Raw genomic sequence first — 26,092 nt, 5'->3', positions numbered from 1 at the left:
GTTGCCACGGTGACCGCGGCCGCAGAGTGCCGGACAGGTGAGTCTCTTGGGGCGCCCAGGCCCGGAGCAGAGGGTCGAGAGGGTGCTGCAGAGAGGGGCAGCGGGGCAGCGTCCCCCCAGGCTGCCGGGCCGAGGCTGGCGCGCAGGGAGCGCCCACCGCGGCATCCCCGCCTCGGTCAGCTCCGTGCGCACCGGGCCTCTGCCCTCCGGACGTCCCCGGGCTTGGGCAAAGGGCGCACTGCATGCCCAGGAGTGATCCTCCCAGCTCTCTCTGGGAGCGCGCAGGAGCTGCCCTCTCCATGCTGTTCTTCAGGCCTTCTCTTTGTTTAATCCCTGGTGCCCAGGGCTGCTTTTTAAACCTTGAGCGAGAACTTAAAATCCTTAAGAAGCTATATATAGAGAGAGAGCTTATATATGTAAATATAAATATATAAATTATATATTAAAAATCTATATTTGAGGTAAAAGTTATCAGTTTAATGTGGTGGATAATTTGGAAATCCATACACAGTATTTTTTATAACATGTTTGTTCCACACATTATGACAGAGGACATTTGGCACCAAAGTAAACTTCATAATCTTCATTCCCTTTTTCCACAAACATTGTGACATACCCAGGGAAAACAATGAATACAAACGGAGCTGTACTATTGTGATTGGGGGGTGGAATGCTAAGAGTGGAAAATAAACCCGGAAGAAAGGGCTAGAGAGGGGGGTAACCTTATACCTATAAAACTGTATCATGAAATTTAACAATAATGATTAATTAATTAATTGAAAATCAGTACTGTAGAATAACAGAAATTTTTAGAGTGATAGAAATACTCTCATTTGTTTGTGGTGGTTTCCACAATTATTTACATTTACCATACATTATTTAACATTTTTTTAAATTATTATCATTTTATGATAGAGTTCCATAGGCTCCTGGTATTTCCCTTGTCCCAGCCCCAATTCCCCCTGCCCTCTATATCATTGTTAAAGTATAGTTCTTCATACACAGTCATAGGTTCATCATTGCGGGCATCGACAATGTCAGGGAGTTCAGCCACTTGTGGTCCCTGCATCCCGCATCCGCCTGCCTGGTATGAGACCCTGTGCTTCCAGAGCATCCCTGCCTCCTTACCCTGCCTCCTGCCGATGCACCTGCTGGGCGGCGGCACCCAGCCCCCTGCCAATGCACCTGCTGGGCGGTGGCACCCAGCCCGCCGATGCACCTGCTGGGCGGCCGCAGAGGATGGCTCCAGTTCTGTCTTCGGCCTGGCCCGCCCTGGCTGTTAGGCGCATTCGGTAATGAACCGGAGAATGGAAGGTTTCTTTCTATGTTAGTTTTCCTTTCAAATCAATGAAAACTTGTTTTTGTGTTTTGTTTAGGTAATTGTGGACTTCATGGAGCCGGAAGGGCCTCCGGAATTAGTGAGTTCAGTAAAGTCGGGATCTTTCTCACCGCATGAGGCGGCTCAGGAAGAGGTGTCCCTGGAGTCGGAAGAGGCGACCCGTGTGAACCCCCTCTTACAGCCCGCTCTCTCAGGAAATGTGGAAGGCCTGCAGGAGATTTTTGAGAATCCTGAGAACCCACATCACGAACACGCCATGAAGCTCCTCTTGGAAGAAGACATTGTTGGCAGAAATCTGTTGTATGCGGCTTGCATGGCTGGGCAAAGTGGCATTATTAGAGCTTTGGCAAAGTACGGTGTGAATCTGAACGGGAAAACGACCAGAGGTATGCTGTCTTTTCCTCCTCGTTGGTGTCGTGATTACTTAGAGATGCAGTGTGCTATGTCTAAGGTTGGGTAATTTTAAAAAAGCATTGAATTTATTTTTATTTGAAAGGGAGAGAGAGAACACCCATCAATTGGTTCCTTCCCGGAGTAACAGAGCATAAAGCACGGGCTCCCTGTCAGCGTCTCCAGTGAGTTTTAACAGCGTTGTGACGGGGTGTTGTCTAACTTCACCCGGTGGGAGGTCTTTGGGTCAGGAGAGCTCTGCCCCCATGGGTGGATCAGTGCTGCTGTACAAGGGATTTGCGGGAGCGAGTTGACACTCTTGCTGTCCACTGTCGTGTGAGGGCATAGCAAAAAGACCCACACCAAAAGTTGTGGCCTTGGTCTTAGACTTTTATTTATTCCACCCACCTCCCCCCCCCACTTTTTTTTTTTTTTTAAAGGATTTATTTTTACCAGAAAGGCAGATTTACAGAGAAAAGGAGAGACAGACAGGAATATCTTCCATCTGCTGGTTCCACTTCTCAAATGTTAACAGTGGGCAGAATTGAGCCAGTCTGAAGCCGGGAGCTTCTTTATGCACGGGGGCAGGGTCCCCAGGCTCTGGGCCATCCTCCACTGCTTTCCCAGGCCACATTCATAGGTTGTCTCTTTTTTTAGATTTATATATATTTTTCCATTTTTATTATATTTTTGACAATCTTTACATAATTAATTAGGATTAAAAAGGTTCAAGAGCTACAGGAAAATGGGTAAGACTATTATTTCCATATTGTTTCCTTCATGTATCTGAGGTAAAAGGGGATTTTAAGAGAGAAGCCCCACCCAGTCTCCCACCCATCCCAGGCCCCTGATGTGGGGCATGCTCCCCGAGGGTCTTGCTCAAGTGGTTTTGATAGTTCACCAGTTATGAATTGCTGTCAATCTTGCCACTCCAAACATGATGAGGTCGTTGATTTATATATTTTTATTGGAAAGTCAGATATACAAAGAGGAGGAAAGACAGAGAGGAAGATCGTCCATCTGATGATTCACTCCCCAAGTGGCTGCAATGACTGGAGATGAGCTGATCTGAAGCCTGGAACCCTGGAGCCTCTTCTGGGTCTCCCATTGGGTGCAGGAACCCAAGGCTTTGGGCCATCCTCACTGCTTTCCCAGGCCACAGGCAGGGAGCTGGATGGGAAGTGGAGCTGCCAGGATTAGACCCGGTGCCCACATGGGATCCTGGCATGTTGAACGCGAGGACTTTAGCTGCTAGGTCAGTACGCCGGGCCCTAATTGGTTTTTTTATAGGGGCAGTCCACAATAGCTTGAAAAGGGACAATTCACAATAGCCTGCAAGGTGAGGGGAACTGTCACACATTCCCTACCTGTCTCAGCTGGACAGCCCAGGCCTCCAGCAGCTAAGGCAAGCACCCACTTAATTACTTGGAGCCACCTGTGAGATAACCAGATTTAGATGGGCCTTGATTCGTAAGAATTGGGGCCCATCAGCGCTAAAGGTCACATAGGCAGTCTGGCCTGCAAGCTCACACAGTTTCTTAGTAGCAATGGGCCATGAACACATGGTTGGGATTTTGATGCTGAGATTCTTCATATAAACATATATGTGGAAAGTATAGACATGTGTGGATGTTGTATGATTTGGCATACAGATAGTCATATTGTCTTCACTGAATTTACATGATAATATATCCAAGTTTCTGATATGGGATCTTAATATCTTTGCTTTAAAAAAATATTATGGGGCCAATATTGTGATAGAGTGGGTTAAACCATTGCCTGCAGTAGCAGCAACCCTTATGGGCAGCGGCTCCTGTCACTGTTGTTCTGTCTGTCTCTCTGTCTCTCTCTATAACTCTGACTTTGAAATAAATTAGTAAAATGCAGTTAAACATATTTTAGCAATTTTTAGCATTTTACCATATTCATTTCATAGGTATATGTACATAAAACATACATACACATACATACTATTTTTAAAAGGATAACACAGTGAGAGAATAAAGAAAGAGGATCTTCCATATGCTGATTCACCCCACGTTGGCTACAAGAGCCAGGGCTGGGCAAAGCTGGAGCCAAAAGCAGAAATGTCATCCTGGGCTCCCACGTGGGAATGGAGACCCAAGCACTTGAGCCATCTTCTGCTGCTTTCCCAAGCCAGTATCAGGGAGCTGGGTTGGAAGTGGAGCAGCTCGGACAAAACCCAGTGCCCACATGGGATGCAGGCATTACAGGCAGAATGCTGATTCTATAATTTAGTCTTGCTGGATGGAGCTGGCATTGTGGTACAGCATTCTTCCCGATTCGAGTGTCAGCTGCTCCGCTTCTGATCCAGCTCCCTGCTAATGTTCCTGAGAAAGCATCAGAAGATGGCGCAAGTGTTGGACCCTTGTATCCGTGTGGGAGACTTGGATGAAGACGGCGCAAGTGCGTGGGCCCCTGCATCCGTGCGGGAGACTTGGATGAAGCTCCAGGCTCCTTGCTTCGGCTGGGACCATTTGGAAAGTGACCCAACAGATGGAATTTCTGTCTCTGCAACTCTTCCTTTCAAAATCATAAATACATAAATGTTTAAAAAGTTTGTGGGAAGTAGAATGAAAAGATGTTTATTTTCTCGCAAAAGAATTGAAATCCTTGCTTCTGAGAGTTCTTTGAAAAGCTCAAGGAAAGTGCAAATGACGGGAAAGCTGTGAACTTTTGGAAACTCCTTTGTAAGATGAGGGTGAGAATTGCACCACCCTGTGGTTGTTGCAAAACTAGACACATTTACTCCGGTTATATAGAATTGTGCCAGGCCCACAGCAGTTGTTTAGTATAGGATCACTATTGCAATCTACTGCATCAAATGATGGAATCATGATGAATCCTTCATGATTGAAAGTAATAGGAGTGGAAACTTTGGCTTTACACACCGCCCTACTGAACTCAGAGCCTAGCAGCCTGGTGTGTTATAGTGCAGCCATTGCTCAGCCTTACGGTACCGAAAGCTGCAGTCACTGCCGGTGCCAGGCACTGGCAAGAGAGTGTCGTGCCATATATTGCTATGCAAACAAAAGATAAAAATTCAGTACTCAGAGCACGATTTCTAGCGAATGCCTGTGTCTTAGGCTGGGGTCTGTAGGCAGCCTGTCTGACCGACCATCTCCATTGTCATTCTCAGGGTACACACTCTTACACTGCGCTGCTGCATGGGGGCGTTTAGAAACTTTGAAAGCCCTGGTGGAACTGGACGTTGATATAGAAGCTTTGAACTTCCGGCAAGAGAAAGCTCGCGATGTGGCAGCTCGGTATTCCCAGTCTGAGTGTGTGGAATTCCTGGACTGGGCAGGTAAGGAAGCCCAGGAATTGTCTGTGAACTGGTTGGCACGATGGATTTTCCTGCTAGGGTAACAGACTCTGTCTACAGGGAAGCCGAGAGATGACTGTGTTTTCACCTGCCATGATGGTGTTTTATTTATAATTACAACAACAGTCGCTATTAGTTGTACCAAATGGAATCTGCCTTTCTTTTGTTCAATTTTGCTATTGTCCTAAAGCATATACTTAACAGGAACTATTTATTTTGGAAACTTATTGATACACGATTTTTTTTTTAAAGAATGTGTTCATTTGAAAATAAATAAGGAGCGGTAAGGGGAAAGCTTATGTGCCGATTACTGCTCAGTGGCCGCAGCAGGCAGGCCTGGGCAAGGCTGCAGCCATGACAGAGCGGCATTGGGGCTCACTTAGGGAATCCAAGGTCTTGGGCTGTCGTCCACTACTTCCCAGTTGCATGAGCATAGAGCTGGGCCAGGGTGGAATAGCTGGGACTCAAACTGACACTTCAGTTTAGCAAGTTTTAGCAACTTAAACAATAACTTCCTGTAAGAATATATGTAAAATATGTGTTCAAGACCTACTATGAGACATGTGAGGAAAATGGGAGAGTTGTTGAATGTTTAAAGCAAATTCCAGGGGCTGGTGCTGTGGTGAAGTGAGTTAAGCTGCTGTCTGCGGTGCCAGTATCCCATGCGGGCAGTGGTTCAAGTTCGGCTGTTTTATCTCCTATCTTGCTCTTTACAAAAATAATGGAAGTGGCCCAAGTCAGGATCCCTGCGCCTACACTGGAGACCTGGATAAAATTTTTGGCGTTTGGCTTCAGCTGTGCCCAGCCCTGACTGTTGAGGTCATTTTAGGGATGAATCAGTGATGGAAAATTTCTCTCTCTCTCTCTCTCTCTCCCTCTCTCTCTCTTTTTCCTTCCCTGTCTCTAAAGCTCTGCACTTTAAGTAATTTTTTTCTTTTTTAAAAAGCATGTTTAGTAATATATTTGATTCCTCAACATGTACAGGTAAGAAAAGTTATAATACTGAAATGCGAACATGCTTTGTTGAAATCTCCTCCATCCGGAAGCTGGTACAAAGGGTTAGACACGTTGAGTTGAACCACAGGGCCAACTGGAGAGGGCACAACTGGAATGGGAGCGACCTGGGAGGGAAATAGTGGGCTCCTCCCTCGTGGGTCATCACCTTCCACGGGAGGGCATGGGAACTAGGACAGGGGCTGGGGTGGCTAGACAGACACCCAACAACATCCGTTAGGGACAGTTGGATGAGATGGTTGGATGGAAGTAGGTTGCAACACCTGTTGGCAAGTATATGAACAGAAGGGTATTTGGGACAGACTGGACTAGTATGCCATACATACTGGCAAGCCAGGGTAGGGGGTTGGCCTAGTTGGGATTACTGTGGGCCGCCCTGACTGGGCTGCAACTCCTACTGGTACGTGCGAGGGACAAGTGCGTCCAGGGTGGAACCAGGCGGGACTGCAAGAGGACACGGGTGGAGACAGAACTGACCCAGCAACTGCAACCACCAGCTGATCGGGGCAATGGACTGTGCCGGGCCCTATGCTTACTAGAACATGCAGGAATCTGGACTGGGAATACCTCAAAATTTCTTTGAGGATCTCCCCAGTCGAGACACCGGACTCAGAGTCCTAACCAAGAAAAGACAGAACAAGTCAAGCAACAACCTCAGCTATCTGTTGGCAGCAAAATACTGGGCAAATGGAGACTCTAGAAGGGACTGTGTCAATCAATGGACTCTTCAACGACCACATCGTGCTTGGAGTGGCGAGACTGGCAGCGACCCATGAATGGTGAACTATTGGAACCACTTGATCGAGTATCTCAGAGCATGCCCCACATCTAGGACTTAGGGTGGGTGGGAAACTGGGTGGGGCTTCTTCCTTTATATCCCCCTTTAGGCCTTGAACCTTTTTTACCCCAATTAAATATGTAAGGATTGTCAAAATTAAAAAAATAAATTAAAAAAAAAATCTCCTCCATCTGCTGGTTCACTTTGGCATGCCCATAGCAGCCAGGGCAGGGCCAGGCTGAGTGCAGGCACAGGAGCTCCATCCGGATCTCCCCCGGGAGACCACGAAGAGCACAGGTTATTGTAGGTGCGATTGAGTTTTCTTACTCTCTGGGCTTTTGTTTGGCGGAGAATGAATGATACAGACACACTGAGCTGCTACTCAACAATGTCAGAAAGGCTGTAATGAAACAAATTTGGCAGAGCAGGCAAGCTTTGTGTGTTAACCTGAAAGGAGCTTCTTGTGAAGGAAAAGATTTATTCTGGATTGTAGTTTAGGAGTTCACAGTTCAAGACTGGGTGGCCTCTGGTGGAGGGCAGAACTTGTGTGAGAAGTCGTCACATGGTGACACAGGAAGCAGAGGGTGACACTTGAAACTGGACAGCTCACGTTCCCACCTGCATCAAGACAAGCCCCTCAATGACCTGGAGGCCTCGCACCAGGCTCACCCACCAGAGGCCTTCGGTAGATCCAGTCTCCGGCCTTTAACCTGTCAGCCTGCAGGATTTAAACATCTGCACGAATTTGGGGAGCCAAGTCTCGTTCAACCACAGTGTGCTGTAGGGGTCATGGAACGTGACTCACGCTGGGGTCCAGCTTCATGCTAATGTCAGACATGGAAGCACTCAGCCTGCAAGTTAGCTTACACCTTGCCAGGAATCTGCATCACGTTCAATTCCAATCTTGTGGTCAGAATGCCAGCCACCTGGAAAGCTGCAAGGGACCGAGGACTCACCATCCCAGAGCCTCCCCCAAACCACGGAAATTCTCACGATCTGAGATAAGTTTCTTTGGATTTTAGAGCCCTGTGCATGTTTTTGTTATTTTTAAGTATTCAAGAGTGCCCGTTAAAAAAGTACGTTAATGTTGTCTTACAGGGAATCCATTGACAGTTGAGAACTCTGAGGGAATGGAACAAAGATGTGTGGGATTGTGGGATTGGAGCTGTACCAGGGATGGAAGGCGGTAAGGAGGGGAGTGCAGAAAATGGAGGCAGTCAGCCATAGCTGCCCAGGACGAGACTTAATTAGTGATGAAGCTGTTAGCCGTTCTAAGGACTGTTAGTCCTCCTCTTCCCCCATAACAATGGCAGGTAGTAAAAATATGGTGTGTTTGTTGAAAACGTTTTCAAGATTTTTACTGGAAATGTAGATTTACAGAGAGAAAGAAAGTCTGGAAGATCTTCCATCTGCTATTTCATTCCCCAGATGGCTGCAACTGCCAGAGTGGAACTGATATGAAGCCAGGAGTCATGAGACTCCTCTAGGTCTCCCATGTGCAGAGTCCCAAGGCTTTGGGCCGTCCTCGACTGCTTTCCCAGGCCACAAGCAGGGAGCTGGATGGGAAGCGGAGCATCTGGGACATGAACTGGCAATCATATGAGATCCCAACAGTTGCAGGGGAGAATTAGCCAATTGAATCATTGCACTGGGCCCAGAAAAGATTTATTTATGTGAAAGCCAGAGAAAAAGAGAAAAAGAGAAAAAGAGAAAGAGAGAGAGAGAGAGAGAGTAAGAATGCACAAGCCATTTGCTTGCTTGCTTCCAAATGCTTTCAACAACAGTTAGGAGCTAGATCAAATGGAAACAGAGATCAGAAATTCCATATCGGTATTTCACTTGGGTGGCGGGGATCTAAGCACTTGGGCCTTCGTCTGTTGGCTTCCCAGGTGCACCAACAGGAAGCTGGATGAGAAGCTGAGGGCCTAGGACTCAAACCTGTGCTCTACATGAAATGTGTGTGTGTGTCATGTGTGGGCTTTAAGCAACTGTGCCCTAACACTTGCCTCTCAAGATGTTTTAAATCAAAAATTCAGATCCAAAATGATTGAATAGAGTGTAGCCATGCAGACTTTAGCTGCCTGGAGTTATGAGAACAAAGGAGGGGCCGTGTGTCTAGGAGTCTGACGGAAATTTTGAGTAGAGAAGTGACCAGTCCCTGGGTCAGGAGGAGGGACAGAGGCACTGCTGCAGCAGGGCGCGCGGTGCAGCCAGCTGCTGTGTGTGTGGGAGCCGCTGCAGCAGGGCACGTGGTGCAGCCAGCTGTGTGTGTGTATGTGTGTGTGGGGGGGAGTCACTGCAGCAGGGCGCACGGTGCAGCCAGCTGTGTGTAAGTGGGAGTTACTGCAGCAGGGCACATGGTGCAGCCAGCTGTGTGTGTGTGTGTGGGGGGGGTGAGCCGCTGCAGCAGGGCGTGCGGTGCAGCCAGCTGCTCTGTGTGTGGGAGTCACTGGAGCAGGGCACGTGGTGCAGCCAGCTGTGTGTGTGTGGGGGGGGAGTCACTGCAGCAGGGCGTGCGGTGCAGCCAGCTGCTGTGTGGGAGCTGCTATCTTACTAAGTTATGGGAGGAATATATTGCCACGTGCCCTACCACCAGCACAGCTCTGGCTGAGAGAGAATTCCAGTTACCTGGTGACTTCCACTCCAGCCTGGGGAATCTTACTCTCCAGTAGGGGTGAGGATAATTTCAACAAATGGTGCTGGAAAACCTTGATGTATATTTGCAGAAGACTGAAACTAGAGTCCATACCCCTTACCAGATACAAAAATCAACTCAGAATGAGCCCGAGACCATGAAGCTGCTGGAAGAAAATATAGAGGACACACTCTAAGACACTGGCGTAAGAGACAGCTTCTTGGATAAGATCCATAAGGTGCAGGCAACAAAAGCAAAACTAAACAAATGGCATAGCAAGGGAAATGATCAGCATAAAACACCCAACAGAGAGGGAAAATATTTGTGAACTACCTTTCCAACAAGGGATTCGTATCTAGGATTTATCAGCAACTCAGAAAATTTACAAGCAAAAAACCAACCAATCCAGTTAAGAAATGGACAAAGGACTTCAGGAGAGTTTTCAAAAGAAGAAATTAAAAACAGCCAACAAATATATGAAAAAAAAAAAGCTCATATCACTAAACGTAAGGAAAATGCAAATCAAGACTACAATTAGGTACCATCTTACCCCTGTCAAAATGGCAATAATAATAATAATAATGTAACAAATGTTGGTAAGGTCGTGGAGAAAGGAGAATATTTATACAAATGGATGGCAGTTTAAATTAATGTAACCGCGATGAGTTTGTAGAAATAGATTTGATGACTAAACCGGTGTGGACCCCAAAGACAGGAAGACCTGGTAGTAAAGAGATGCGTGTTGGTGTATAAAGCAGCGGTGTAAACTCAGCAGCAAAGCATCCGTGCCAAGTGTCCAGCACCGGATGACTGGATTCAGTAAGTGTGGTCTATATACACAGTGGAACAGTAAGAAGATTGAGATTCTATCATTTGCACAAAGTGGATGTAGCTGGAGGACATGATATTGCATGAAATAAGCCAGACCCAGAAATGTTGCTTGTGCTCCTGTAGCGGTGGCAGCTAAACTTCTCTAAAAAAGGAAGGAATTCCTTTGTGTATCAGCAATGCTGCAAGTACAGTTTTTTCAATCTTTGTTTTATACCTTTGTCAAACCAATGATTAATGTCGCATTCATGTAACTTTCATGGCTTGTGATGATTATCTTAAAATTCACTGTGAACGGGCGAAATGGCCATCTTGCCATCCAGTTATTATAGTCTTTGCCTATATTCTCACTAGGCTTTTTGCTTTTTACTTGTTAAACCTTTACTTAACGGAACATTAAACTCTTTATCACAATGTACATTAAAAACATTGTCTCAAAAATGAAAAATAAAGGAGAGGGAGGGAGAACAAGTATTTGTGTTCACGAGTTGTAATTATGAACTATGCTGAATCTGCAGTAAAGATGAAAAAGCCCAAACTTTCTGTGTGTGTTATATATTCATCTGCTAACTTTTTGGAAAATAGAGTAATCATTTTTTTTTTTTAAATTGAGGTGTCTTGTTAACAGAAGTCTTAAAAATTTTTAAATGTTGATATGTAATTCTTCATTTAAAATGGAGAGACTCATATTTTTAAAAAGTGGTCTGTAATATTCCCATGCTTTTTAAATCACCTGAGATTTGAAATTAAAAATTTTCCTGTGGCCTTACATTCTTGCTCAGGGAAAAAAAAAATCACAGATGCTATTCAGAGATTTATTGAAGTACTAAACTAAGCAATAGTAATAATGATTAATGACCTAACATATTAAAAAGAGGGATGACTAGTCATCTAACATAGTGGAAAGAAGAAAATACATGAACATGCAGCAGTGAGAATACACAATCGTTTCCCCCAGGATTTTAGTTAACTATGGAATCTCTTATAGTTGATTGGAAATAGCATTTCAATCCAGTCTTCTTTGGAAAATGTCAGTAGAGTGTGGAATAAAACACGACCAGTTCCCCCAAGAACTCTGGAAGGTCTCTCCTGACTGTCGGCGTGTGGCGCGCAGGGTCGGCCGTGGGCTTAGTAGCCCATTGCGCCTTCAAACTTCTTTTTCTTGGATTTGCGGTGCTTGGTTTTCTTGGAGGAGGAACGCTGGGACACTTGGTTCAGGTACTTGGTCATCATCGATGTGGTCGCCACCAGCTTGCAGAGCAGTTGGTCAATGTCATAAACGGACGGGTTGTGCAGCTCCTTGCCAGCTTTATCCAGGCAAGCTTGTTCTTTCATCTACAAAGAGGAAAACAAGTGAGAATAGATTTTATCTGCTCAAATGTGTATTCTGAATACATAAGGTGCACTAAAGCAGCGCGCATCAAGTATTGATGTCAGAGGAAGGTAATTATGGAAGAAAGGTCTAAGTGCCAATGAAATACTATTGTGTATATACCTCGTATATATTAGTGCATATATTTTGTATATACCGCGTATATATTAGTGCTTCAAGTGATTAGAACAGTTATGGGATAAATCATTTTAATTTTAGCAAAATCATCTCCTTTGCTGAGCAGTGCAAGGGCTGAAACCATGAAACTGTAAGCATTTATAAATATTGAATCGTTAAGTTCTCCGTGAGGTTTTTTGGGGGTTGATTTGTTTAAGGTTGCCTCAAACCATAGCACCATCTATTGGCAAACTGACAATTAGCCCAAGCTCTCCATTAGAAATTAGGGTCCTTTAAAATCCTACATGTCAAATTTCTTCAATAACTTTCCTTAGGACCCGACATGATGGTTCAATTGGCTAATCTTACATGTTAAGCGCCAGGATCCCAGATGGGTGCCGGCTTATGTCCCGGCTGCTCCATTTCGCATCTGTTTCCCGCTTATGACCTGGGAAAGCACAAGAGGGTGGCTCCAGTCCTTGGGACCCTCCACCCACGTGGGAGACCAGCAAGAAACTCCTGGGTTTGAATTGTCTCAGTTCTGCCATTGCTGTCATTTGGGGAGTGAGCCAGAGGGTGAAAGATCTTTCTCTCTCTCCTTCTCTCTGTAAATCTGCCTTTCCAATAAAAATAAGTAAACCTTTCTCCAAAAGACTTGGAATGAATTAAGAGTTCCCTTGTTCTCACCCCTCGTTATATAGACGAGGCAGTTGAGAAAGCTCTCATGAATTACCTAGGGACATGGACAGATGGCACCATTTCCTGTTATCTTTTACTCACCCGGCTCAACGCTTTTTGGGGGTGTAGCTAGGTGGTTTAAAATAATTAATAATTCAGTATACTCTTATTCAAGCATGTGGTAGGTGCAAGGCACCCGATAGACACTGGAGATGAATGAGGAGGAGGCTATAAAGAGAAGAAGAATGGTCCTCTCAAAGAAACGGAAAACCGTATCTTCTAAACTCCTGAGATTCTGTGTTGCAGTCTACACAAGCTACTTACCTTCTTTTTGTGTTTCTTCCATTTCACCCACAGGTAGTGCGTAGATAAAACCGACAGGATTAGAACGAGAGTTTGCACTAAAATAGAAGTCACGTGTAAACAGCTCTGTAAAATATCCATATTAGCAAAATTGCAGCATAGTTTGTTGAGAGGGTAAGGCAGACAGTGAGATGGAGAAGGACTAACTTTCAGATAATATACTTCTTCTGGAAAAATCTCCCAGCCAACTTTTGTCCAAGTGGTTCCATCACAGATGCAGAAGCTTTCCCTGAAGAAGCAGATAAACAGCAAGGGAAAAATCACGGACAGTCTTTGATTACACATTTGTCCTTATCAACTGGAAAAAAGAGAGATCTGTATCTAAAAAAATGCTCAGAGACAGATCGTCAGGTAATTAGATAATACTCAGGTCAGAGCCTGGGTATTAGAGAATGTGGTTCACCGAAGTGTATCAGACACGCTTGCCAGCCAGCAAGACAAACACAGTGAAATGCACACAGGTGACCATTGTAACATAGGCAGCAGGCCGGGCATCTGTGACATCATAAAGCACCACCCTGGAGCGAAAAGCTGTCCGCTAGCCAATCACCTTGGGTTTTGTAGAAGTGCTCCTTGCTAAAACGCTTTGAAATTCTTTTCTTGAAAGTGAAGACTACTAAATTTTAGAAGCCTGTAATCCTGTTAATGGGGTTTCAAGGAAACAATTTGTCATATCCTCTCTAACTCTTCTTCTGCATGGTTACCATTTTACATCTGTTTTTAAAAGTAGCTGTAGTATTTTATTCATCCTTGTGCCTCGTTTCTCATTATGGAAAGTCCTTCAAACAGCCCAACTGATATCAAGCGTCTACCCCATTTAACATACATGTTCATTTGGTGGTGGTGTGGTACTGTCAGGGAGTAACTGAGGGGTAAGGAGGCAGCATGGTATATGACAGAAATCAGGAATAGGGGAGCGTGTGGTACAGGCGTAGAGATACCACTTGGCACACCTCTGTCTCACATCACAGTGCCTGGGTGCAGTTCTGCTCCTAATGCTAGCTTCTTGCCGATACGCACACTAATGAATCGTGGGATGTCTCAAGGATTAAGGTCCCTGACAGCCGACTGAATTCGAAGCTCCTAGCTTTGACCTTGCCCAACCCTGATTCTTACAGGTGTTTGAAACGGTAATTGGGGGCTCTCTGTTCCTGTCCCCAATTTCTTTTTCTGTCTCACAAATAAACAATTTTTGGGGCACAGACATTTCCATGATGGAGTTTTTAGTTTAGAGCTGGGAGAAAAACCAGAATAGCAGTAATTAGAAATTGGAGCAAAATGAAAACTGAAGAAAACTGGCAGTGTGTTAGAGCTGAGAGAACAGCAGGTTCTACCAAGTAGAATCGGGGTGTTTGCAGGAGGCAGAAGGGGCATCTCAGCTTGAAGATAGTAACTAAGAGTTGTGTATAAATATTCTTACTAAAATGCTGCGTGCCTGCGCTGTGCTCAGCATTGGTCTGGGAGTTGAAAATGCACACGCAATGTGGCACGTAACAGTTTTACCTTTTCAGAGCTTGCTTCGCTGCAGGAAGACACAGAAAGCGTAGTCTCTGTGCGAATCCGTTCCTCTTTCTCTGAGAAGTGCTGTACGGAATCATAGGAGCTGGGAAGCTGAGAGTAAGCTTGTTATTTCCTGGAAGAATCTCCAGAGCTGTGTGATGTGACGCTCTTTCAGAGGGACCTGAGAGAATTGCAGGATGGAGGCCTGTTAACGCGAGGATGGAAGGAATAGGAAATGAGCCTGGAAAGACAGTTTAGGACTAAGTAGATTTTGGATGCCTCTGTGTTTTGTTCAGTAGGAAATGGTGAGTCATTTAAACACTTTTGGAAAGGGAATGAAGGCTTTACTGCGTGCCAGGCACTGTGCTGAGATGTTTGCATGTGTTCTATGATGTTTTTTGTTCTGCTCTGGAAACGTACGCTGTATACTATGTTGTGTCATGCTACATACTGTAATAAATGTTTTATCTGATGTGTTGTAGACCTCAAAACAGCTCTGTGAACAGGTACTTTGATTTTATAGATAAGGCATTGAGCTGTTATGGCAAAAAGAGAATGGTAATCATCTTCCACCCACTTGCCCAAAACAAGTAAACATTTTCAGTAAGATCGGTGTGTATGATACACAAACACAGTTTCCCTCTGAGTTTTCTGGCTCCTTTTCTAATGAATGTCTCCCCTAAACTCCATCTTGTGCTGACATTCTGCATTCACCAACTAGTGGAGCTCAACCCCAGACCTTGAGTTTCAGTTTAAGAAACTAATTCTGCTCGTGATAGAAATATGAAAAATTTCAAACAAAAAGAATAATGAGCAGGAATATAACTATTAAAAGTACTCAGCTATGGGTCTGAATTCGACTGTGGAAGGTGGTTTTGCTGTGTTCACTTTATGAACAGGCAGACGAGGCTTACAGAGATTGTCTGATGACGCAACAATTGAGCTTTTGAATGCTTTAAAGTCTCTTAAATGTTCCTGTTCAGATTCTTGTGAGACTGTGTGTCACACGTGTGGTGAGCTGAATCGGGGCCTAAAAGGTTCTGATTCCTGGGACCTCTGAGTGTTACATGACAGCCAGAACGCTGCACATGTTACTAAGTTAAGGATCTTGAGGTGGGAAGAGTCTCCGTGCCTGTCCAGGCTGTTCTTGTGCGAGGTAACTAGATATTTGACACAGATGAGGAAAGAGAAGGTGATGTGATATTGGCAGTAAGACTGGGTTGATGTCCCTTTATATATATATATTTTTTACTTTGAATTTTTGAATTATGTGGTACAATTTGGTATAGACTGGAATTTCCCCCCGAACTCCCACCCCCGACAGATTTTCCCCATTTTACTACAATTGTATAGTCCTTCACAAGGAATCAAAATTCCATCAGTCACTTATTTAGGTGTACCCTGACATGGCTGGTACAGACAATGTCAGACAGTCCAGCATCCCATTGTCTACACACATCCAGCAGTTTCATTGGGAATCCATCTTTCATCTGGAAGCAGGGGTGCATGTTGCATTATACCCACACAACTGGGTATGGTAGACCCCAGGGCTCATCATTATACATTTCCATAATTGAGAAGCCGTGAAACAAGGTCAACAACTGGTATGAGTTAGAACAACAGCCTCAACAACAACAACAACAAATTACTGTCCATGAAAAAAACACGTCACTTAGTAACCAAAAAGTGGTCACTTTGTCAACCACATGGGTGACAAATAAGAAATACAAAAGACTCTTGGGAAAAATGATGCTACCATGTAATCCATGAGCAAAGAGCAAAGAAAGTATTTGGAATAAACCAAACTGCAATAAAAAGCATTGAAACACATGGGATGCAGCCAAAAACAAAACAAACACAAAAACAAAAACAAAAAAGCCAAAAAGCAACAGTATGGATCTGATTACTAAAGTTACTCTTTCCATGTTGGTTTCCTTATATAAGAGAGAACATAAGCTACTTGTTCTCTTGTGATTGACTCATTTCACTGAACAGAATGGTCTCGAGTTGGGACCACCTAGTTTTAAATAGTATAATCTCATTCTTCTTAACAGCTGAATAATATTCCATGGAGTAGATGTACCACAGTTTCTTTAACCACTCTCCTGTGGACGCACATCTGGATTGTTTCCATGTCTTTGCTATTGTATATTGTGCTACTGCAAATATAGGATTACAGATCCCCTTCTCACATATAAATTTCACTCCTTTTGGGTATATTCCTAGGAGCAGAATAGCTGGGTCATATGGCAGGTTTATTTGCAATTTTTCAAGCACTCTCCATACTGATTTCCACAGTGGTTGTACTAGCCTACACTCCCACCAGCAGTGAAGGAGGGTGCCTTTCTCCCCACATGCACACCAGCAGGTGTTGTTAGTTGAGTTCTCAATGTAGGCCAGTCTCACTGAAATTAGGTGTTACTCAACGCGGTTTTCATTTGTATCTCTCTGCTGGCTAGGGAGCCTGAGCATCTTTTCATATGTCTGTTAACCATTTGAATCTGTTCTTTTGGAAAATGTCTGTTCATTTTCTTTGCCCATTTTGTTACAGGGTTTTTTTGTTTTGTTTTGTTTTTGCTGTCCCTGGGTTTCTGAAGCTCTTTGTAAATCCTGGATATTAGTCCCTTATCACTAGTGTAGTGTGCAAAAATTTTCTCCCATTCTGTTGGTTGCTTCTTCACTTTAATTGTTTCCTTTGCTGTACAGAAGCTTTTTAGTTTGATGCAGTCCCATTTATTCATTTTGGATTTGATTGCCTTTGCTTTAGGCATCTTTTCTAAGAAGTCTTTCCCTGTTCCTGTATCTTGGAGTGTGCTTCCTATGTTTTCTTTTAATAGTTTGATGGTTTCTGGGTGTAAATTTAAGTCCTTAATCCATTTAGAGTTGATTTTCTTTTTCTTTTTTTTTTAAGATTTATTTTTAAATTTTTATTGGAAAGGCGGATATACAGAGAGGAGAGACAGAGAGGACGATCTTTCTTCCGTCCAATGATTCACTCCCCAAGTGAGCGCAACAGCCGATGCTATGCCGATCCGAAGCCAGGGGCCTCTTCCGGGTCTCCCACGCGGGTGCAGGGTCCCAAAGCTTTGGGCTGTCCTTGACTGCTTTCCCGGGCCACAGGCAGGGAGCTGGATGGGAAGAGGGACTGCCGGGATTAGAACTGGCGCCCATATGGGATCCCGGGCATGCAAGGCGAGGACCTTAACCACTATGCCATCGCGCTGGGCCCTAGAGCTGATTTTCATAAAATGTGACAGGTGTGGATCTTGTTTCTTAATTCTGCATGCTGCTCTCCAGTTGTCCCAACAGCATTTGTTGAATAGACCAGGTTTTTTTCCTGGGTTGTTTTCAGTTTCCTTGTCAAAGATTAGTTGACTATACATGTGTGGGCTCCCTTCTGGTGTTTCTGTTCTGTTCCACTGATCTTCTCTGTTCCTGTACCAGTACCAGACTGTTTTGATAACCACTGCTCTGTAGTATGTCTTGAGGTCTGGAATTGTGATTCCTCCAGCTTGTTTTCTGTTTTTCAGGATAGCTTTAGCTATTTGTGGTCTTCTGTGGTTCCAGATGAACCTTTGTTTCTTTTCTATTTGTGAAAAGAATGTTATTGGAATTTTGATTTCCTATACTGTATTCGTCATTTCTGATATATCAGCTTTCGTTTGATTCATTTCCTGTGTAACATATTCTTTAAATTCCTTGAGTGCCTGCTTTACGTGCTTCTCATTATTGATAAGAAGTTTTATAACAAGTGTTTTGAATTCTGTATCCAGCATTTTCTCGATGTCTTCCTCAGTGAACTCTGAGGCTGGCAAAGTCTTTTGCTCCTTTGCAGGGGAGTCTTCAGTAATATTCACAGCACCTCTGTCTCTTGTTTTGCTCTTGGTCATTGTTCTTCTGGTTATCAGATTCTTCTCTTGTGGCAGGTTTCTAAGCTGTGTCACCCACTGATCTACGGATCAATTTTCCTTATTTCCGTTGGTACTCGGCTCTTTGTTTGCAGTCAGTTCTACCACTCCCTCCAGTGAGTTCCAGGTCTGGGCTCTTACGTTAGATTACCACCATGGTCCCCATAGCCCCAGCTCCTGGCTCACCAATCTCCCCCTCCTGTGATACCATGCTGAGGCTGCACCATTGTACAACCTTTCTCCCACTTCCAGTTGTAGTAGGTCCCAGGATTAGGGAGACACCAGGTGTCCTATATAGCTTGCTTGTTTGTGGTTCTGATCTTGCTGGAACCTGTTGGCTGTTAGGTCTGAGGGCCTATTTTTATCCTATGATGCCATAGTCGGTATTATTTTCCTGAGGGACCAGTGCAGTGCACTGAGCTCAGTGAGCTCTTAAATTCTTTGCCACACTTTAAGAAATGGTGCCTGAAGTGCCTCTGCTAGAGTTCTTGATCTGCTGCCTCTCAGGTCTGAGGGCTACCTGGACCTGTGTTGGGTGGAACCTGTAGGATGCCTCATTGTTGCAGTTCACTGAGCCAGAAATGAGTTCACTCCCAGCTCAGTGCATGCACATTCCTGCCCCAGAGCCCTTGCCTCCTTAAACAAGATGGTGCCTGATTCAGTTCTAGGAGGCTGACTGGGCTGTGAAATCCACCCTGTTCCTGCACTGCCCGTATGGGACCTGCTGCTCTGTCTCTGCGCCTGGTCAAATCAAACAGACCAGCAGGACGGGCAGTTCTTTGTCTGGGTTCACCTCTCGAGCTCCCAGTAAATGTCCCTTCCCACCTTGTTGCCGGTGGAGTTCAGATCGCTGTTTGCTGAATGCTGCTGCGGTATCAGTCACTGCAACACCACACTGTTGTGTCTGCTGCTTTCCTGTGTCTGTCAGTCTCTGGGTACCCCTCTGCTGTTGTTCTGTCCTCCTATTTCCTGGAATGTGCCTTCTCTGCTTCACCTCGACTAATGTTTCTCCCTCAGTTTAAATGTGTCCTTACCCTATTCCGTCATCTTGGTTCTTCAGCGTTCTATTTTTAGTTAACTTTTTTGATTAACATTTGTATTTCTATGGATTATTTTTCAATTTTATAACAGGAATTTGATTAAGAACTGATGAATCAGGCAGTTAGCACTTGCATTTCCTTTTCATATGTGCAGCAAATGCCTGCAGCAGCAGGCACTGGGTCAGGCTGGAAGCTGGGAGCCACACACTCAGTGTGAATTTCCCATGTTGGTAGCAGGGACCCAAGGGTTGGGACTGGCACCTGCTGCTTCCCAGGGCACACATCAGCAGAGCTGAGACACAAGCCAGGCACAATCATGTGGGAGTGGGTGTCCCAAGTGGTTTCCTTGACTTCCTAGCTGAGTGCCCAGGCCCCAAGTGACAAGTGCCCAGGGCGTGGCCTTCTGCCTTTATCAGAAGTTCTGCTATTGGTGTATGGAATGCCGTATTTTTGTATGTTAATTTTGTATCCTGTCATTTTCTTGAATTTAATTTCAGCAGGTTCCTTTCCTTTTCTTTTGCTAATGTCTTTATGTTTTTCTGTGTATAAGGTCATGTGATCTGAAAACAGAATCATTTGACACTTGACATTTGGCTTCCTGTTTCCTAGTTGGCATCCTTTTTTTTTTTTAAATAATGTTTTGGGGGCCCAGCACGATAGCCTAGTGGCTAAAGTCCTCACATCGCATGCTCCGGGATCTCATATGGGTACCAGTTCTTGTCCCAGTTACTCCACTTCCCATCCAGCTCCTGCTTGTGGCCTGGGAAAGCAGCAGAGAACGGCCCAAAGCCTTGAGACCCTGCATCCACGTGGGAGACCTGAAAGAAGCTCCTGGCTCCTGCCTTCAGATCAGCTCAGCTTCTACCGTTGAGGCCATTTGGGGAGTGAATTAGCGGACGGAAGGTCTTCCTTTCTGTCTCTCCTCCTCTCTGCATATCTGACTTTCCAATAAAAATAAATAAATAATTGTTCTTAAGGTTTTGTTTTTGTTGAAAAGGAAGATTTTACAAAGAGAAGAGGAAAGGCAGAAAGGTCTTGCATCTGCTGGTTAACTCCCCAAATGGCCATAATGAGCAGAGCTGAACTCATCCGAAGCTGGGAGCCAGGGGCTTCTTCCTGGCACCCCGTGAAAGTGCAGGATGCATGGATATGCGCCATACTCCAGTGTTCTTCCCAGACTGTCAGCAGAGAGCGAGATCGAAAGTGGGGCAGCCAAGACGCTAGCTAGTGCCCCTGTGAGATGCTGGAGCATGCGCGTGCGTGATCTCCCTGTGAGCCGCTGCACTGGCTCTGGGTCCTTGGCATTCCCTTCTCTTGCCTGTTCACTCTGACTTCTAAAACTGTGTTGATTGACAGCAGTAAAATGAACATCCTCGTGTTGTCCCAGCGCTTAGAGGGCATGCTGTCAGTGTTATCCTGTTTACCATGGAGGAAGTGTAGATACAGCATTTATCGTGTTGTGATATGCTCCTGCCAGATCTAATCTCATTTCATTTTTTATTTTAAATTTTTTATTTTGATGATGCTTACATAGCTCATAAAGGTGGGAAGGGATCAAGGCTTAGGGGAAAGTGGATGTGATCATTGTTTCCAAATTTTCCATTTCAGTGTCTGGGGGAAGGGCCAAGGAAGAGGAGAAGCCACACACTTTTTCAGGCTGCCGTTTAATACTTGTGTAGGTTCTGGCTCCCTGATGCCCTCTTGGCTCCACTTGTTCTTTCTTCTTTTTAAAGATTTACTTATTTTTGAAAGCTGGAGTTGTAAACACACACGCACACACACACACACACACACACACACACACACACACACAGAGTGAGATTGTTACTCCACTGGCTCACTCATCAATTGGTCCCAGTGGCCAGCGCTGGGTCAGGCCAAGTTCAGCAGCTTCCTGTGAGTCTTCCACATGGTGACAGGGACCCAAACACGTGGCCCACTTACCCTTGTCTTTTTGAGACCACTGTCAAAGAGCTGGGTTATAAGTGGAGCTTGAACCAGTACCCATATGAAATGCCCATCTTGTGGGCGGTTGCATCACCCATTTTGCCACAAGACAGGTCCCTGGAATGTACTTTAAAAGATGTTTTATCCCAATTTTCTCCTGGATTTCACCCATCGACAACGCTGCTGTGCATGGCCTTTATAAAGCACTGGATAGTTGAGAGATATCACAAGCTGTGGGCTGCTGTTTTTGTTTGTCTTGTCAATGTGTATTTTACTCTCTTGATTTTTCAGATGCCAGGCTGACTCTGAAAAAGTGTATCGCAAAGGCCACTCTAGCTGTTACCGACACTGAAAAGGGGCCGGGGAAGCTCTTCAAGGAAGAGAAGGTACTGTAGTGTGCTCATCGCCTGCTATGCCTTTTGAGAATTCTGTCTTACATCTTAATTTCTGTATTGCTGCTCCAGGGGCTGGTGCTGCTTCTTTGTGCTCCTCCTCTTCCTCTTTTTCTCCTTTCTGTGGTTTCAAATAGCATCACTGAGCTGTACCAAGCGTCACGTTGAGCAGCATGAATGAATCTTTGAAATGAGAGTTGAGTGGAAAAGGAAAAATACACTGAAGGCTGCATACTCTTTCTGGTGAAACTCGAAATTAATACTCCTGTATTGCCGAAGCCTGCCTCCATGTTGACACACAGCTATTAAGGAAGCAAAAGAGTGAACACGGACTTGGTTGCCTTGGAAACAGGCCGGGACTGGGCCACGAGAGGGACGCAGAATTACGCCAGCAGCACTGTCGCTGTAGTGTGCTGTTGAGTAGTGAGGTCCACTGATGTAATTTCATTTTTCCAATCCACGACTTAGAAGTAACTATGTATTTCAGTGTATCTGTATATGTATGTGCGCATACATATTGCCTGTTTTCAATGATCAAAATTTTCATCGTGGGAACAAAGGTAGACGTACAGACTGCCATCGTGCAGTAGCTTGCACTGTGACGGTCTCTAGCCTATGGACTAGTTTGGTACTCAGGAGGTACATTTTAAAAAAAACTTTTTTCCATTTTTTTTATTATACTTTTGACAATCTTTACATAGTTAATCAGGGTAAAAATGTTTAAGCGCTGTAGGAAAGTGGGTACCTATTGTTTCTACTTTGTTTCCTTCCTGTATCTGAGGTAAAGGGGGATATTAAGGGAGAAGCCCCACCCAGTCTTCCACCCACCCCAGGTCCCTGATGTGGGGCATGCTCCGAGGGTCTTGCTTAAGTGGTAGGAGGTACATTTTCAAAATAAGTTTAAAGTATCACAAGTATGCTTTGGTTTTACATCATTTCCTGAATTTTTACAGGATGCTCTGTGAATTCCTCGTGGCTTATAATTTAGCTAAAAAGATATTATTAAGCCCAAGAGTTTGATCAATTATATATGGCACTTATGTCTTACTAAAATATTCCAATATCTCTTATGAAACGAAATATAGGCAAAATTCTATTAAAGTAGCTATTGGAACCACTAAACATCCAAAAATAATTTTCTGCCATGAAGAAAAAGCACTTTGTTGATAGTTGCTAGAAAAGTCATTAACTTCATGTTAAAGCAATCTGGTTATTTGAACTACAAGATACTGTGTACATATAATAATAGAAAAAATACAACTGTTTAGAACAAACTTACTGCTTTTTACATTCCCATCCTTGTGACTCTAGTAAATTTTGTATCCATTTTACAAATGTTTCCTTTGTGAACAGAAGATAGTGCCAGAGTTTTTTGGAGATTGTTTATTTCAAAGGGAGAGTTACAGAGAGAGGGAGATGCAGAGACAAAAAGAGAGGAAGAGAGAGACCGCTTGTTGGCTCTGGGGCTCAGGTTCCTCTGCAAATGCTGCTGGGAGCCAATAGCTTCATCCAGGCCTCCCACGTGGCTGCAGGAATCCAGGTGTTTGGTCCATCTCTGCTGTTTTCCCAGGCACATCAGCACATCAAGAGCTGGACTGGAAGTGGAGCAGATGACGGACTTCAACTGATGTCTGTTAAATGCAGGTGTCACATGTGGTGGCGTAGTCTGTTGTGCCACAATGCCTCAAGAGAGTTTTAAAAAACGAGATCATGCTATATCATGCTGTCATATTATTTTTTCATGTTAATTCTTAAAATTTAGAAAAACATTTCCTTCTTAATAACATACTTTGCACCTTTCCAAGCCACTTCTTGCTCCATTCTGCTGTCACCACTGATAAGTATTTGTGTACACAGCATAAATGTATTCATTTTTCTTTATGGTGACAGTCACGATACCGCGAACGTCTTAAATCTGACCTCAGGAATTTGCTACAGAGATGCGGCAAGATGGTTTTCCAATGTCAATTTAGAACTCTTCTGGGAGGTAGATCTGTTCTTGGACTTTGTCCTCTAAACTGTTTGAGAGGGAAAAATCTATCAGCGTTAACTAATTTGTTACACAGAGCTCACACCACTTGCCCATTTTTTTTTTCTCTAGCCTTTCAAGAACTCTTTTTGTCATAGGATTCAGTGAAAATAAAGAATTAGGGAACAAATGTGTACTGGCACAGGCTTTGTGAGTCATGGTGAGTCATGGAGTTCTAGTACAAGAATATCTCACTACTTGTTAGAGCTAAAATGTCCAACGCAGAAACCGCCAGTCACGTGTGCTTAGTAGATTAGTGGAATGGAATTAGAAACTCCGTTTCTTAGTCACACTACCTGCATTTTCATACTTAAAAGGTCCATACTTACATGTAACGGCTGTGGAACTGGACAGAGAAGATCTAGAACATTCACAGCACCCTGGTGCAGGATTAGAGATACTGTGCAGTTTTATTTTGCTAATAAGTAAGGGGAGAAATAAACTGTTTCTGTTTCTAGAACACCATCCTTAATGCATGCCGTGCAAAAACTGAATGGCTGGAAAGCCACACAGAGGCTTCTGTGAGTGACCTCTTTGAGCAGAAACAACAGTTAGAAGATATTGTGAATCCCATTCTGGCAAAACTGGCTACACCCCGTAAGTACTGGGTGGAAGGTGATCCGAATGTCAGACGAGATGGAAGCGAGATTCAATGTAGTTATTTCTGAGATATTCCTTTTTAAAAATTAAACAAATATTTTTTTTAAAAAAAGATCGATTTATTTTTATTGGAAATGCAGATTTTCAGAAAGAAGGAGAGACAAAGATCTTCCACTCCCCAACTGGCTGTAATGATCTGAGCTGATCTGAAGCCAGGAGCCAGGAGCTTCTTCTGGGTTTCCCATGTGGGTGCAGGGTCCCAAGGCCTTGGGCTGTCCTCAACTGCTTTCCCGGGCCACAAGCAGGGAGCTGGATAGGAGGTGGAGTAGCTGGGACACCAACCGGTGTGGGGTTTCTGGGATCCCAGTGCTGGCAAGGCAAGGATTTAGCCACCTAGCCTATGCGCTGGGCCCTTCTGAGGTGTTCTAACAACCTCATTAAAGAAGGGAGATGAGCTGGATGGTTGAGACTTGACTTTTTGGCTGCATAGTGGGTCTCCACTTTCCCGTCTAGGCCCCCTTCTCACCTCCGAGGGATTGCCCCTCTCCTGCAGCTTCCGCTGTTACATCCCTTCCCAGCACCTGCATATCATGGCATGCTGTACCTTCATGGAACCTCTGAAATGAGATGTATTTTACAGTGATGAAAGGGAAGATGAGAGATTCAGCAGTTCATTCAAAATTACTGTAGCTATTGGCAGAACTAGGAACAAGTGTGACCTTACAGTTTTACATATCCAAAAGAGCCTATGGCTGCTGCACTTCTCATCCAGCTCTGCTCATGTGCCCAAGTGCTCTCCTGCGCTGCTTGTCCTGGTGGCCTGGGAACATGACGGAGGATGACCCAAGTCAACCATGTGGCAGATCCAGGGGAGGATCCTGGCCTCTGGTTTTGGGCTGGCTTAGCTCTGGCACTGGAGCCATTTGGGGAATGAACCAGCGGATGGAAGATCTTCGTCTTTCCTCTCTCTCACTAACTCGCTTGTGAAATAAAATGAAAGTGAAAACAACAACCACCACCACCAGGTTTTAATTAATGACTTCCTACTTGAACGCGGATGTTTCATGCCCATTGTTTTTTTTTTTTTTTTCTTTTTTAGGTGGTTTTGCTTTGTTTCATTTGGCAAGCTAATTAGGTGTAATTTAAAAATGTGCTTCCTTCCAGGTCAAGTGAAAAGTGCCAAGTCAGTGATCTAAGCCATGGTCGGCAGAGAACGCAAGCTTCCACCTTCCGCCGAGCATGCACTTTGTGAAGACTGCGTCTCTTTTTGTATCTGTAAAGTACAAACCTTTTCAAGCCAGCTAACGGCAAGGCAATAGATGGGAGATTTTATAAAAACATTGAACTGATTTCAGGCACCCTGATTTTATTTTCATCTGGACTCTGGCCTTGCCCCTGTTCCTCCAAGCACAAGCCCCACGTGGGTTTCATGTGCTCCTCTTAGAACATATTTGAGTAAAAAAAAAGAATTGCAAAGAACAGCTGCGGTATTTTAAAAACACTTAGACAATTTAATAATTTTGTGTATAATTCAAGTAGGAATTCCATTCAGCTGAGGAAGTTTATTTAAGAAAGATACATTTAACTATTTCCAGAGTGGCTGTGGGTGGGGGTGCGGGGGAGGCAGGTGGGGGAAGAAAAGTCTGTGAAATTACATTTTGAGTAGGGAATATTAACAGTTCTTTGGCTCAGGGCCCTCTGGTTATAACTGCTACTTCTTATGTCCAAATTCACCTGAAAGGCGGAACCAATCAATGAGTAAAGCCCTATTCATCTTTGACTTCTTTCTGTCTTCAAATGAACAAGCACAAATCTG

General features: G+C 44.4%; 2 protein-coding genes across 2 annotated transcripts; one reads left to right on the top strand and one right to left on the bottom strand.

Moving 5' to 3' along the window:
• ANKRD45 (ankyrin repeat domain 45) lies at positions 1-25,623 on the top strand. Its single transcript, XM_040984215.1, has 6 exons — positions 1-37; positions 1,377-1,725; positions 4,890-5,057; positions 21,547-21,641; positions 24,135-24,273; positions 25,441-25,623. The coding sequence occupies exons 2-6, from the start codon at positions 1,392-1,394 to the stop codon at positions 25,470-25,472; spliced, it is 768 nt and encodes a 255-aa protein (XP_040840149.1). The 5' UTR covers positions 1-37; positions 1,377-1,391; the 3' UTR covers positions 25,473-25,623.
• On the bottom strand, positions 11,255-13,309 carry TEX50 (testis expressed 50). Its single transcript, XM_040984216.1, has 2 exons — positions 12,822-13,309; positions 11,255-11,665 (listed from the first exon to the last, which is right to left on the bottom strand). Exons 1-2 carry the CDS (start codon positions 13,143-13,145, stop codon positions 11,459-11,461), a joined length of 531 nt encoding a protein of 176 aa, XP_040840150.1. The 5' UTR covers positions 13,146-13,309; the 3' UTR covers positions 11,255-11,458.
• Positions 25,624-26,092: the final 469 nt, after the last annotated feature.

The sequence above is a fragment of the Ochotona curzoniae genome, unplaced genomic scaffold (genome assembly GCF_017591425.1).
Source record: "Ochotona curzoniae isolate NIBS_2020 unplaced genomic scaffold, NIBS_Ocur_1.0 contig_4105, whole genome shotgun sequence".
Classification (NCBI taxonomy): Eukaryota; Metazoa; Chordata; class Mammalia; order Lagomorpha; family Ochotonidae; genus Ochotona; species Ochotona curzoniae.
This window is presented reverse-complemented; position numbering and strand designations above follow the sequence as displayed.

What these genes read in the sequence shown, in the direction of transcription:
- ANKRD45 (XM_040984215.1), top strand. Translation starts at nt 1,392, where the DNA reads ATGGAGCCGGAAGGGCCTCCGGAATTAGTGAGTTCAGTAAAGTCGGGA. An exon ending in GGAATTCCTGGACTGGGCAG is followed by an intron (nt 5,058 to 21,546) that starts GTAAGGAAGCCC and finishes TTGATTTTTCAG; the next exon opens with ATGCCAGGCTGACTCTGAAA. An exon ending in GGCAAAACTGGCTACACCCC is followed by an intron (nt 24,274 to 25,440) that starts GTAAGTACTGGG and finishes GCTTCCTTCCAG; the next exon opens with GTCAAGTGAAAAGTGCCAAG.
- TEX50 (XM_040984216.1), bottom strand. Translation starts at nt 13,145, where the DNA reads ATGTGTAATCAAAGACTGTCCGTGATTTTTCCCTTGCTGTTTATCTGC. An exon ending in GGAAGAAACACAAAAAGAAG is followed by an intron (nt 11,666 to 12,821) that starts GTAAGTAGCTTG and finishes TCCTCTTTGTAG; the next exon opens with ATGAAAGAACAAGCTTGCCT.